Here is a 14,930-nt window from a genome sequence, read left to right as displayed (position 1 = left end):
TCTGACAAACAAGCAGCAAAAACAAAAAGAAACAGTCAAACATCACACCGTCCAAACAGCCTTACCTATAGCTTGCAGTTGGGAACACATTAAATAATGACAGAACCAAGCTATGTTACAGGAAGAATCAACATTAAGTGCTTCATACACTTTAGGTCTCTTAAAAAAAAGATTTCTGCATATAAAGAGAAATATAAAGTGCAGCACACATTCAGTTCAGAGCTCTTCTTGGCGTACATCATGAGGAGAGCTCAGCCCTTTTTCCCTCTCTGCTCCAGAAAGATACTTTTTACCTCCTCAAATCATGATCTGAAACTGATCCACAACTGAAGGAGGACACTAAGGAGTGTCTGAATAAGGAGACTCTGGTGTTGACTGGATTGAAATGCTCAGTATATAAAGGATAATTTAAGTCTGGATCGCCACTGGGTCAGAGAAATGTTTCATTTAAGATCAAACTCAGGCCCTGAACAGCTCATCTTCTGAAACATGCAGTGATTTGTGCTCTGTCACCTCTAATCAAGGTTGAGCTCCATCAGCAGCAGCGTGCGCCTTCTCAAGGCTTTGATGGTGTTAATGTTAAAAATGATTGAGAGTAACATGATCCAGATGAGGAGTAACCAAATGAAGTGATAGGAACAGTGTCATTGTTTTCCACAGCGGCTGAAGAAATGAAAAACAGACTTTTATTGTGAAGGCTTCACGTATGTGTGGGGGGAGTGTAAGAGAGTAAAAAATAAATACACTCTACCTCTGTTGTCAGGAGTGGACTATGTTAAAAGGCAGTTTTTAAAAGCTGTAATCTAACAACTAACGGCTGTAAAGGATAGTTTATTGTTTCTTAACTGGCATTGTATTAAAATACCTATAACCACTTAGTGTAGGATATACAGGGGATCCTGGTCAGCGCTTAGAAAAAAAAAAAGTTGATGAGTTGATTTAAAGGATAATTTCGGTTCATACAGCTTTTACATTGTTTATAGAATGAAGTAGAACAAAATACTCACCCAGAAGGCTTTCCTGATCCAAGCAGTGCTTCAGAGATATTTAGATCCAAAATTGTGCAGCGGACGTCCGTATAATGGGATCCATCGGGGCATAGACAGCGCCGCTCCTAAAACTGCAATAATCGTCCAAAAACTCATGTTTTTCATCAATATTCCATCATGGTCCGCTCCGGGTTAGTCCTCTGCTGCAGTCTGTGTAACTCCAGACAGCACTGAGCGGCTGTAATGACCTCTGAACTGACGAAGACTTTGTTTACGTTTGTCCCTCAAAGAAAGGAGGAAGTGTAGTCAGCTCTCCAGAAAGTACTGCGCATGCGCAGAGGGGCAAACATAAACAAAGTCTTCGTCAGTTCAGAGGTCATTACAGCCACACAGCGCTGTCTAGAATGACACAGACTGCAGCAGAGGACTAACCCGGAGCGGACTATGATGGAATATTGGTGAAAAACACGAGTTTTTGGACGATTAATGCAGTTTTAGGAGCACCGCTGTCTATGCCCCGATGGATCCCATTATACGTCCTCTGCACGATTTTGGATCTAAATATCTCCCGAAGCACTGCTTGGATCAGGAAAACCTTCTGGGTGAGTATTTTGTTCTACTTCCTTCTATAAACAATGTAAAAGCTGTATAAACCAAACTTATCCTTCAAGGACAATGAGAGTTTAAAAATACGGCTGTCCTGTTAGTGTAAATGGAATATAAAAAGCTTTCTTTTTAAGCTTTAATATCAGCTTCTTGTAAATATTTGTGTAGAAGCTGAGTAGAGGAATACAATAGGTTGATAGAGCAAAAAGAAATCAGCTTGCTGGGGGCAAAATAAAGCTGTGAAAAACTTAATAAAGTGCACACCTGCACCGTGATAAGTGATAAGCTATTCTTCAAAACAGCTCAAACGACTGATCTGGTCTGCAGGGGTTGATAGCTTTGCTTCTGTACAGGTTTTCTGGAGGTTTCTCGACAAAGAGGTGGTGCTGACCAGGATCTCCTGAGGGTAATACACTTACAAGTCAAAGCCGGCTGCAAAAAAATAAAATAAAACTTCCCTTCGTTGATACTGACACCTTATCAAGTGTTTTTGTTTCATGTTCAGTGAAAAATGCTTTTTTTTAGACCAAATGTGAGTCACATTTACCTGGCCATTGCAGAAAAATGTCTTATTTCAAGTTATTGAAAGGCAAAAAATTAATCTAAATTGCTTGAAACAAGTTTAAAAAAAATCTAAAAATGGGATAAGAAAGATGTGCTTGTCAGGTTTCTCCAAATAAGAATAACAGCTTAAAAACAATAACTTTTTTATCCCACTGGCAGATTTTTTCTCATTACAAGCAATTCAGACCCCATTTATGTCTTTAAATACTTGAAAACAGACATATTTTGGACTGGTCAGGTTAATGTGGCTTATATTTAATCTTAACAGACAATTTTTATTAAAAATAAGACAAAAACACTTGATAAGATTTTTTTTTTTTTGCAGTGGAGGTAGTGTATTAACTAGCAGGTTTCAAATCTCCCTTTAGTCCTCCCAAGACAACACTGAAAACATTAATCTGCAAAACCACCCAGGTCCTGCTTATTCAAGAAATGTATGATGCTTTCTCAGAAAACCCCAAAATGTTATGCTTTAAGCTAACTTTGCTAGGAGAAAAAAAAACAGTCTTAACAGCATTCCCAGCACAACCAGCAATGGCAACATCTTAAAATATCTGTCTCTGCAGTTTAGACAAATGTAGCTCAGCACAGGAAATTATTGAACCTCTTCTGATTGAGACTGTGCTCTACCTTCAAATGCTGAAAACATAATAAACAGCTTGTGTGGTGAATCTGACACAAAACTCAACCTCTCAATTTAAATTTAACAGCAGCTTCGCACGTCAAATCCTGGAGGACGAAAGAAAATCTAAAACCCCCTGAACTGCTTTCTGCCTTTCCTGCAACATCAATGCAGACAACCTTTCTTCTCTCAATCACATGGAGGCATGATTAAAAAGCAGTGTTAAAGAAGACGAGTCATTGTGTCATCCCTGGTATAATACTTTGCAGCAAGTCTGAAAAACTCCAGTAAAGGTTTTTACCTTTGAGCTTTCGGGAACTCTTTTGTTTTATTCCCCACATATGACTGAAATTGAATAATTTCCCCCATACGAAGTCTATTAAGTAGTCCAAGACTCTTTGCCTTAAATAATAACAATAAAAAATGCTTTAACCTGTGCGACACGCTCCATCAATGTGACCCAAGTCCTGATTCAGGCACTGGATTTGGTGAGTAACTTCCTTACTTCTCAGTTTTGTTCTGCTATACCTCACGTTTCTTTTCCAGGGAAACAAGATTAAAGGATACGAGAGGTTCGTATCTCTGTAAAACACATGCATCAAGCCGATGGGAGACGCTACAAGGTGCAACCCAGCAGAGGCTTTCTTCAGTGACACAACAAAGTCGGAACTGATCATTGTTTGTCACTTGGTAAAGTTTATTTTCTGAACGACTGGTAAAATCCAAGCTCCAAAGACACCATGTTCTTGTGTCTGTTCCTGTGCTGGTCTGGTCTGCTGGCTGCGCGTAGTTAAAACTCAGCTTGATCCTAGATGGGGGTGATGATGGAGAGGGAAGAAAAGCGAGGGTGAATTCTAAAATCACTAAGAGGTCTCCATCATGCGTATATCATCTGTTTCTGTAGCGTCGTCCTTGGTCCACCTCAGTGTGTTTGTCCACTGTCCAGACTCTAAAATGCTCTTTGTGGGATACTCTGCCACCTGCAGGGGGAGGACAAAGAGAGGAGGGACACATTAGATCTCAAAGAGGTCACAGGTAAGGTTGGTCAAGCACAAATTCACTCAGAAATAGAGCTGGATTGAGATGGACAGAGAGTGTGGGAGGATTAACCTACTGCCGCCCAGTTTACAGATTATAACTGTTACGTAACTGCACTCTGCTGCTGTGATCTGATCTGACATGATAAAAATTCTGCCGTGAACTCATGTGTTTTCTGTGCAAAGATTTGACCTGGAACTAGGTTAGATGTAGTGAGGCAGAAACACGTGCTGCAATAAGAACATCCAGCATCACAGCAGCCGAAGAGACGAGCTTTGATTCCAACAGGCTGGATCACATTCCTGTAGCCGCCTCTCCTCTGTGAGACCAGGGAGGAGGTTTTCTTTCTCCAGGAGGAGATGTTTGGCAGGCGGTCAAGTTGTGGGGCCACAGAGGGGAGGAGGCCTCATTCATTCTTGCAGACAAAAGTTCAGCCATTTAGCAACTTTTACACTCCACTTCAACTGAATATTGATACATTGTGCTCATCAGAGCCCGTCATGTCTGTACAAGCTTGTTAATGTCACAGTGAAAAGGCTTCTTTATTATTAATGTTTCCACATGTAGATCCGTACTCCTCTGATGAGGCTTTGAATCTATATTTGAACACAAAGTCACACAAAAAAAATCTAATGGCAGAAATATAGATAATACACAAATTAGTTGCATGATGTTTCTAACTTTAACTTTTTTTGACAGCAGTGTTCTGCTGTCTTAAAGGTACGGTCTGTAGGATTTAAAATATATAATAATAAAATGTCAACTTTTACAGGAATAATCCTGCACAGTTGCTTCTAGGCCTCTACACATGTGTGTCAGTGTCAGTGTCTGCCTCAACCCACTCCTCAGACTGTATGCTGGGGGTGGAAGAAAAAAAAAATCAATGTATCGTAGTATCGTGATTTTTTGTTTAATGATTTGAAATCTTTTTTTTTGTTCAAAAATCTTTTTTTAAATGTAGGTTCTCCATTTTAGTCTTTGTTTATGAGCTGCACATTGCATATTGTTCTTTACTATACAGTGTTGTTTTTTATCTATTTATTCTTTTTTTTTTACTTACTGTCCATGATGTAATCCATGAGTTAGTCAGACTAACCTATACATGTATGTTTTTTTTTTGTTTGTTCGCTTGTTTCTGTGGATGTATGTACTACGGCTGCAAAACAAATTGCCCCCCAGGGACAATAAAGGTTTTTCTAATCTAAGAAAAAAAGTTGAGATGTCAGATCCCCTAAACAAATCCTAAAAACTGACTCACATGTGGTGTGCAATTTTGGGGAAATATGATATAGTCTGTAGACATCATCATCCTGATCATTCAACTTTTTCAAATGGTCTGGTGGTAAAAAAAGAACCAAAAATCGCAAAAACTGGGAATATCAAAGATTTGCAGCACCCCAAAAATCATGAAAGAATAATGAGAAAAGCACATCGTCTCAGCCCTACAGTATGTTGAAGTTTTGGTTGCATCAGGAAGTGTCTGGGTGGAGAGTAAGTGTGGTTACATCAGCCAATCACAAGTGACAAGCGCAAGTGGCTTTTCATGGTGACGATAGAAAATAGAAGTAGCTATCCTAATCGGCTACGGTTGAAGCATGAAGAGAAAAACAACCAAAGTGAAACAAAACACCAAAACAGATAAAGCTTTTTCCAAAATGAGGGCGAAGTTTGGCTCAGCTTTCATTAGCTTTCGGGAACTTGAGGAGCAGCACAGGATGAAGAGCGACGCCAGTTAGCTTTCTGCTAACCAGGTATGTGTCAATTCCTGTGATTAGCTTGTGCTAACATGCTAAGTCTAGTACATGGCGCTCAAGTCTTGCGATGCTGCAGGTGGTTGCTGGGCTAGCGAGTGTATTTACATAGTCATTTACATGTTTTGAGGCTGTGGGTGTGCGCTGCTGCTGGCACTGAGCCAAGAGTAGGAGACCAGTTTTAACATTGTGTTTACTAATAAGTAAAAAAATCCTGCAGACCCTACCTTCAAACCCAACTTTGTGGAAATGTGTTACTGGTGGCAAATTAAAAATGAGCATCCAACCTTCTTTAAACGATAAAAGCCTTCAGTTTTAACACCAGGCCTGTTGTGTTTGCTCACATGATTTTAACAGCATACAGAGTTTAAATGAAATGCAATCAAATTCTGTTCTTATCAACATTTCTTACAGCATCCCTTCTTTGGAATGATGGTTGTTGTTTTTTTCTCACCAAGAATGTCAACAATATTTTCTTTTGCTGGTAAATTATCCCCTGGTAACTTTAGTGATGTCACCATCTTAACCGCTTAAAGTAAAAGAGATGATGCAAGACCAACACTGCACTGACAAGTTTTGGAGTGGTACTATCATAACAAAATGGAACAAAAGTCCAAGTTCTCTCAAATCCTACATAATCCTAAATTATGTAATTTCCCCTCAGGGATCAATAAAGTATTTCTGATTTTTGATTTTCTGAAATCCAGCTCTCAAGTATTCATCTCATATCCAAGGCTCAAAGGCTCCCCCTGCAGTTGTTTGGGTAAACTGCAACAACAGAAAACTCATCATGAGGGGAAAAAGAAAAAAAGGAGAACTCACTGGAGGTCGAGAGTCCAGAGCTTCTTTGGGGTTGAGTCTGCAGTTTGTGCCAGTGTTGTGTTCTTCTATGATGTTGTGTGTATCCCCTCTAGACTTCAGTGCATAATCTCTCACTCTGTGTTTGAAGGCCTCAAGCTCCGTGTGGAAGACTCCTAGATAAACGTCTTGTCCGTCCTACAGCAACAAGAACAACGGTATTAGAAGATTTCATGAGCAGGGGCAGACTGAGTCCTAAAAGATAACAAACATCACTCCAGTGTGTCTTACTTTGGCTTTGTGGAAGAACTGTCTGAAGCAGCCTCGAGGATCCTGCTGGGAACTTGAAGCCATCTCTAAGATGAACTGCATGACTACAGCTTGATGTGCCACCTGCGCCATAAGTGCTTCTTTCTAAAAATCAAAGTAAGAAAGAAAAAACACCTCTGAAGCAATGCTTTCTTCTACATACTGTCTGCCAAACTTTTACTGCAATATAACTCATTAAAAAGGTAAGAGAGTGTGACTTTAAAAATTAAAACTTAAAAGCTACGAACACCATAAAGGTTATCCTATTAACCTGTACATGTATGAATCCTTTGGACTTTCTTTTTATGTGCCATAAATCAATCCTGTCTGATCCAACTGGGAAGCCCAGAAATAGCCTTTAGAAATAACCTACTTTTGCACCGGTAATGTCATTTTAAGTGGTGGATTACGATAGGGTATATATCTAGAAGTGAGACCTTTTTAAAATCATCCAGAAACTCCTCACAGCCCCTTTACATTAATTTAGAATCACCATCTGGTTCATTGCCAGGTTTGTTTCAACAAAGAGGGAATTTTTCTTGGTGTTTTGGTGCAAAAACAATAAATAAAAAGTACGTTCTAACTGCATTTTTTCAATCCATCTCTTTAAACATGTTATCATACTTCATGGCTTTGTATCTGGAGATGTCAAGGCATAGGATTTACATTTGACCTTTATCAGGCCTATTTACAAAGTTGGACAATGTTTCAGTAGTTTTTTACACAGATTCAACCATTGAAACCTCATCCTTTTTTTACATTACCCCTTCTTGTTGTAGTCTCATGCACCACAGGATTAAGTAGTTTGCTGTTTCTTCACAGATGAGCTGAGGCATGTCTGCCAGGAAACGCTGACTGTCGTCCCATCTCCGTAACATACCTAAAAAAAAAAGGGCCACAGATTAAAAGTATTCTCAGTTTAGTAGGTAGAAGACAGACAGTTAAACCTTGGTGCTGCTCATCAAGTTATAAAGTTTGCTTTCTTTTTTTCCATCAGTGGAATGTTGCATGTCAAGTTTTTCATCACAGATAATTAAGGTGCTGCGTTAAATTTTGCTTCAGGTTTTTAACCTTAAGTTTTAAAAATTGTATTGTTGATGTGATGGAAGTTGAAAGAAACATATGAAACCAGGTCCCTTGAACTCTGAAGAACTGATGTCTGCAGTGATATAAAAGTTATAAACGTGCTAAGAGTCAGTACATAAGACCTAATAAATATACACATGAAACAAACTAACATGTCTTTTGCGCTTGAAACTTGAGAGAAAATTCTGCAAAAGAGCTTCAGACAACACACTAATTAACTATGTGATAATATATGCAAATAAAAAAGAAATATAAAAATGATGCGAGAGTGAGTAAATTATTATTACTGTTTCAGATTTTGTATTTCACCCACCAAAATGCCTGAGCTCTTTCTCATACTTTTGAAGAAAGGAGCACTTGTCTTGATCCATTTCTACAGGCTGATTCTGAACATTGATGATACTCTGAAAGAAACAAAAGATGTAAAAGATGTAAACCAACTGTTAATACCGTGAATAGTCACTAGCAGTCATAAACTCACAGTACTTTTTTAAAGAGCTTTGTAATTTATGTGCAATTCACTTAAACAGGAAAAGTCCTTCCTGACTCACTTACCTTATCGAACACGTCCCAACTCCCAACAGCTCCGAGCACAGGGCTGCGGCTGTGCCCCTGACCTCCTAGCATGCCCTCCTTGCGGCGCCACTCCTCCACTGTGTGCGTGAGTTCTGCGGGACACACCAGAGTCCTGGCACGTTCCTGCTCCAGTGACTCAGAGCTGTGGACGCCTAAAGAACAGAGCTGATCCTGAGCTTCGGCCAGCCTCCAGCTGGATATGATGGAGGCTTTCACACAGCGCTGCTGGCTCTGACAGAGTGACGCCATGGCAGAATCACAAAGGTGCAACGATGGTGACTGTTGTGGAGGAAAATGGAGAAAAGAGCTCAGAGATGCAGCATGGACTATCATCAGAGACTCATTACGTAAAATCACATCTCCTATGCATCACAGTTTGGTTTTCCATGTAACTTTCTCTGTTCCTTTCCCATTAACAGCTTATTACCAGGCAGTGAACATTTCCTGAACTGTACTCATAGCATTTCTAACAAATCAGAGCTTCCCTGTGTGCTCCCAGACAGGGACCATGGTGACATCACTAAAATGAGATGTACACTCATCTTTTTGTCCTGAAAACCCCACTAACACTAAACTAGACGTGTTTCGTTGAATCAAATTATTTACTTTTAGTTTTTATAAGAACATAATGACACACAAGAAACAAGTGTAAATTTAATGCATTTAAATTTGCTTTTAACTCTGTTATAAGACTGAACTCTTCAATACTCGCACTAAGTGACTGCATTCTCTTCAGATTTATTTTAACAGTTGACATTTTTTCTCCACGTGGGCTTTACTTTTAATCTTTTTCCCTTTCCAAGTTTTCAAAATAGTGTGAGGATATTTTCCCCCACTGAATAACTGGTGCCCCTGTAATTAAACAACATCCCCCTATAATCTGTCTGCTCACTCAGAATCTCACCCTAAATGTAGGCCTCAGTATGTAAGCTTCCACAGCCATGCTGTACTTGGCACAGGGTGGGGCGATGGATGGCTAAAAATATCTTGCATGGCTACCCAAAAAGCCAGATGCATTTTCCAGACAACAAACATCACACACAGCTGCTGTGTGACTGAGAATACCGGGCTGAGGGAACGTCTTGTTGTGGCCTCTGATCTCACCATCCCATTTACGGATGATCTCATGTGGGCGCTGATTTTAGTGCATGTCCTGATAGGACTCTGCAAGTGATCTGTTTACCATGTATGTTCAAGATGGGAACTGGCAGTGTGTGTGTGAGTGTGTGTGTGTGTGTCTGTCTGTGTGTGTGTGTTAGACTTAAGGTCAAAATCAGGTAATCATTTAGTCTGGTACGCAGACTGGAATCCAGTGTTATGCACAGTCAAAGTGTAAATGTGACTGCAGCTCCCATGCCCCTCACAGCTTACATGAACAATACTGGTGGTGCAGTTGACAAGAAAAAACACATAAATTGACATTATCGATAGCAAGAAGATAACAAGTTGCACTCTTCTGACTGTGAAGCTGTCATGAAGTAACTTGTATGATCTCAAAAACAGGCTCAGCTAGTTAGCATGACGTTCAGTTACCTCTTTGATATCCAGAAGTGTAAATACTGAGCCAAGAGAAGAGGCTGTCATGAGATTATTACCTGTTGGTGAGGATAAACACCGCTGGTGTCCCGGGTCACTGAAGCAGGATCACAGCTTGACTCCTTGTCGGGGTGAACTGAAGCTCCGTTGCCCAGCCACTCCATCACTGCTGTTAGCAGGCTAACTGTAAAGTGGGACTCGCTAGCTAATGCTAGCTGTGCTGGAGGGATCGGGACAAGTAGTTTTCTCCTTGATGAACTCACTGTCAGAGTTATATATGATCCAAGCGGAGATCTTGAAGTCACCAGGGCCGACTGGAGGACATGATGCACAACGGTAACTCCTAGTCACAAAAACAAACCGTTAGCTAACAGTCAGAAGTACGATTCACTGTCCCAGGCAACTTCACTACGTCACACGGAGCACGTGGTAAACAACTCTGATCACGTGGGTATTGAGGCTCTCTGACGCCACCAGATATAAATGTTACAAAAAAGTCTAAATATAAAAGCAGGAATCTAAAATGTTGTAGATATTTAGCAAACAAATCGTTGCCGGGGTGAAGATAAAGTGGAATGAGACCACATCAGGGGTGGAAAGGGTGAGAATGAACATCTAAGTAAGTAGGAACATTAAATATAGCTATAAAAGATTGTGCAAGTTTACTATAAATTTAGGTGTGTGTTATTTCTTACGTCATTTGGTGAGGAGAGAGTCGAGAAAATGATAGACACCTGAATATTACTGCAAATATCCTCCCTCCTGCAATGTAACAAAGACGTCCTGGGATGCTATGATTTTGAATGATTTCAGGATAGTAAAACTTTTTGTCATGAATTCAAGATGTGACATCTGAATGCTATTTTTCGTAGTATTAACTATTAACAAAACAAAAAGGTTGTTTTTCTTTCTATTTATCCTCCTGAGTACCAGTAGTTCAAATTTGTCCTCTGTGGAGGACATTTGTAAACCTAAATATCTTTCACTTACTTCACATTACTGAATAAACTCCTCATGCCATCTACAGAGGACATTTAGGGCTTTTCATGATACCAAATGTGAAGGGGTGGGGCTTTGGTAGCTTTCTCTTTTTCATTAAGGAAAATGGCATCCATCAGTGGAAGTGCAATTTATGGGACCAGGAAAAGTAAGTGTATAAAACTTTTAAATACGCAAATTTTCGCTTGAAATTTTGGTGGCATGTTTTATATGGGACTCTTAAAAACACATTTGAACATTGTTTGAATGTTTTTTTTTACTGTATTTTATCATTGTAATATGCATTGTAATGTACATAGTATCTGAAATATGAAAAACTTTTTTTTTTTTTTTTTTTCAAAAAAATGTGTTCAGTATTCTAATAACCTCACAAAGATTGGGGAATCGTAAAATCTTTGTGATTGGACAATAATTTTTTTTCCTTGTAGTCAGGAGGATATGAGCTTATTTGTTTGATTTGTCTGTCAGGGTGATTATTTATGTTTTTTGAAGAATAATTATCTTTTATTCCTTTTTTATAATGGGTTTCGTTTTGTGAATTTGCAAATTGTAAAACGAAAATGAAAATAAAATGGTATATTTAAAAAAGAAGTCGTTATCTGTATTCTATTTATTGTCCAGAAGTGGGCAGTAGTACATTTTCCTCCATGACAGCCTCACCCAAAAAGCAAGAAGGGTTCAGGAACAGGTTTTTTTTTCCCCCAAGTTCTGTATTACAGGCAGTGCGTTGCTTTCTACCATGTGAACGCCACTCCAGACAGTCTCCTCAAATCAGTAACTTTATAATGCTACCAGGTTCAGGGTATATCATGTTTTATAGATACGATTAGTTTTACGCCAGATTATGATTTCCCGTAAATCTAGATCCATGCGGAGTGTCTTGTCAGGGCCTACAAGCCACCTACCAGGCTTTTCACAGGGCAGAAGACAGCGCTCGGTCCAGTCATCATCTGCAGGGGCAACGTTCGCTACATATTTCAACTCACTTGAAGATAGTTTAACGAATTAAAATACCGTATGGTGAGTCAGCCCCCGTCGATACATAGACAATATTTAGGTATACATTTATTTTTACTTGGCGAGATATTAACAAAATGACGTCCACTGTGTTTATCAGCGTAACATGACAAGCTAGCACCGAGGTTTGAGCTAATCAAAGTAATTCATGGGCAAACCTGTAGGGATTCATTGGGAGAACTACATTCACGTCCTTGTAAATTAGTTTTAAGTGTATAATTAACACTTGCTGATGTCATTAGATGTTGTGCTTGTTTAAGAGAGGCAAATATTTACTAACACAGTGTGACTTTAGCCACTGAGGAACTTGGGTGTATGTTCCTACCATTAGGGGGAGACGGCAGCTCATAAAAAAGGCCTCAGGCCTCAAGCTTCTTTTTCCCGCCTCACTCAAACCACTGTGAGTGCTGTTGTCTCGGCAGTTCTGACTGCTGAAACAGGCCTGTAGACATGTAGGAAGAAATACCCAGAAATCAGGCCTATAAAAACATCCTCAGTCTGAAATCTGGTCACATAGCCAGCTGGCACCTGGCCCTTTCTCAGACTGCTGTTCCCACAAGTGTGTTTGCACCTAGAATGATAATGTCAGCAAAACTGGTTTATAATCATCTGATACACGTTCAAAGTTTTCTGAGATGAGGTGTTTAACACTGCTTCATGTATTCCAACTATGTTTTTTTAAAATCTAGTTTAAATTTTTTATCATTTTTGTTGCATATTTCAGCGCTTTCTTTCCAAGACTACTAATTTAAATAACTACAGCGTGTGTTGCTAATTAAGTGTCATCACTAAAGTTTCATCTGTTTTAGAAAACAGGTTTGACTTATTGCAGTAGAGATGTCCCACTTATTACATTTTGTTGTTCCATGTGCTTTCCTCAACAGTTTGATAGCATCGCACCTTCCCGTGGACAGAAATGAACCAAACTCCTACAGAGACAGTGGGTTAGTATTAGTTTCAGATCACACACTTAAACATTACTTTCTAATATAGAAACTAGAGACATTAGAGTTTTCTGTGGTGTAAGAACATGAAATCAGGCCCAAAAGGTTCAAAAACAGTTGACTGTTGTCTGCATTGGGCTTCTTTCGCTGGCTTTGGTTTGTAAGTCAGGGTTAGTATCCACTTATATAAATACTAAACAATATTAATTTCACATTCTCTATTTCTTGATATGAGGAGGCTAATTATGGCCTGAGATCCATTTTCATTTGGTCCCAGCTTTTATCTTTTTATCTAATAATTGTGGCACTGAAATTAATCATGTTTTCACTGATGTGTACATTTACATTTTTGTCAAATGCGCAAACAAAACCAAAGTCTAATGTCTCAGAAAACTACATTTGGACTGTGCATAGGCCACTTTTTTAAAGCTAAAGCGCTACATTTTACAAAAGCTCAAGAGCGCTGACGGCTGACATGTTCAATTAATGTAATTATCATAATGAACTGTTTTTAATTAGAGGACACAAGGTTAGGTAATAGTTTGAAATGGTGCAGAAAAGGTTTACATTTTCAGAGAGCCAGATAAGAAATATTTAGAGATGAAAAATTCATTTGCAGGTCAAGTTATTTGTAAGAATATCTTCAAAAACAATAAGAAAAATAATCCAGATCTTGATCCTGGTTATTTTCTAGTTTATAAATATGTCAGTGGGAGCCGCTGGCCTATGGCCTAGGCGCAAAATCAAATTTAGGCCACTTAAAAAAAAAGTTTAGACACCGGTTATCATCACAGTTTTGTTGCAACAGCATTTGTGTTAGCATGGGCAATGTTAAGTCTGTTTTTTCTTTTCTTTTCCTTTTTTTCTTTCTTTTTTTTTTTTTTTTTACTAATGCAACTTGTCTGTATCAGTTACATGCAGCTCTTCTTGATGGTAGCTAACTTGCAGAAGAATGTGAAATTCAAGGTCATTTCATAATCCTTTTATATTCTAGTTTTATAACCCAGAAGTATTTTTTTTTGTTATATAGAGTATGATAACTCTGGGGAAACATCTGGTTGAGAAAAATGAAGCCTATGTGGAAGTGCTAAAAGAGCCTGGTTCAAAAAACAGCTTGGGTCTGAAACACTGATTTTGCCCTCATCACACACCGGACAGTGGGTGATTTTTTTTCTAGCTTGGTGGTTTAGAAGTTATTAGGAATGTTTGATTGTCGAAGCTCAAAGCTGACGTCATCTCCAATGTGCCTGCGTTCGCGGATTGGCTTCATTTCACAGGATCACAGCAGATGAGTGAGTGACAGACAAGTCTATGTTTTATACAGTCTATGGTTAAAGCACACTAGAACTTTAAGAAAACTATTTAACCTAAACATCTGGAGGATATTTTAAGTTATATAAATTGTTTTAAAGAGGACATATCATGCTGATCCCTGATTTAATACTTACATATAATATAATAAATTTGAAAACAAGACCTTTCACCCCCTGAATTTTCAAAAAATGAGATATTGTATTTTTTCTGATATCCTAGAACGAGATCTGATGCCTCTGAAAATAGGTCATTGACATTTGGCTGTGAGATTTCGACCGTTGTGACGACACGAGGATCCTTTCTTTTTATTGGAGTAATCTGATAAAGCAGCTCCTCCTCTGTGATGTCAGTTGGTCACATAACCACCACCGAGGGATACACCCACCAAGAGCCGACTGACTGAGTGCTGGATGCAGGGACTCTGCTCTGCTGAGCAGCTCGGCTTTACATGGTGAATTAGCAGTTAAAACTCTGTAGTTTTAGCAGACGTGGTAATACTTGTGAGACTGTGATATTTGCATGCTTGTTCTGACATGCACTGTGAACCTGGACCACAATAATGCGGCGGTAATAACATAGTGACGAACTGACGTTAGAGGCGATCTTTAGACTACACTTTCAGCATGATGGATGAAACAGACAGAGAAAAGTGAAGGAGCAGGATGGAGCCCTGTTATAGAAATAGTTTATTGGTGAAGTCTGCCTATATTTCCACGTATAAACTATACATGTTACAGTACGGGTTTGACTCACCACACTGAAGCGTCCTGAGATGATCTGT

At 39.1% G+C, this 14,930-nt stretch overlaps 2 protein-coding genes across 3 annotated transcripts in view; one reads left to right on the top strand and one right to left on the bottom strand.

Moving 5' to 3' along the window:
• Positions 1–1,644: 1,644 nt before the first annotated feature.
• Positions 1,645–10,314, bottom strand: cdc37l1 (cell division cycle 37-like 1). The gene is made up of 7 exons (XM_074689727.1): positions 9,935–10,314; positions 8,319–8,618; positions 8,077–8,167; positions 7,442–7,557; positions 6,660–6,782; positions 6,393–6,566; positions 1,645–3,761 (listed from the first exon to the last, which is right to left on the bottom strand). The coding sequence occupies exons 1-7, from the start codon at positions 10,037–10,039 to the stop codon at positions 3,645–3,647; spliced, it is 1,026 nt and encodes a 341-aa protein (XP_074545828.1). The 5' UTR covers positions 10,040–10,314; the 3' UTR covers positions 1,645–3,644.
• Positions 10,315–11,553: 1,239 nt separating this feature from the next.
• Positions 11,554–14,930, top strand: part of exd3 (exonuclease 3'-5' domain containing 3) — a 69,696-nt gene continuing 66,319 nt past the window's right edge. The window contains exons 1-2 of one of the 2 annotated variants that reach the window (XM_074689718.1): positions 11,554–11,931; positions 12,776–12,835. In XM_074689718.1, coding sequence (XP_074545819.1) covers positions 12,808–12,835 — 28 coding nt within the window. In that variant the 5' untranslated portion in view covers positions 11,554–11,931; positions 12,776–12,807. The remainder of the gene's footprint in view (positions 11,932–12,775; positions 12,836–14,930) is intronic. The other variant, XM_074689717.1, reaches the window with a different exon arrangement.

Source organism: Halichoeres trimaculatus, unplaced genomic scaffold, assembly GCF_033239565.1.
Source record: "Halichoeres trimaculatus isolate MK-OKI-2021-1 unplaced genomic scaffold, fHalTri1.1 fHalTri1_scaffold_16, whole genome shotgun sequence".
NCBI lineage: Eukaryota > Metazoa > Chordata > Actinopteri > Labriformes > Labridae > Halichoeres > Halichoeres trimaculatus.
Note: the sequence above shows the minus strand (reverse complement) of the source record. Positions and strands in the feature narration are given on the sequence as shown.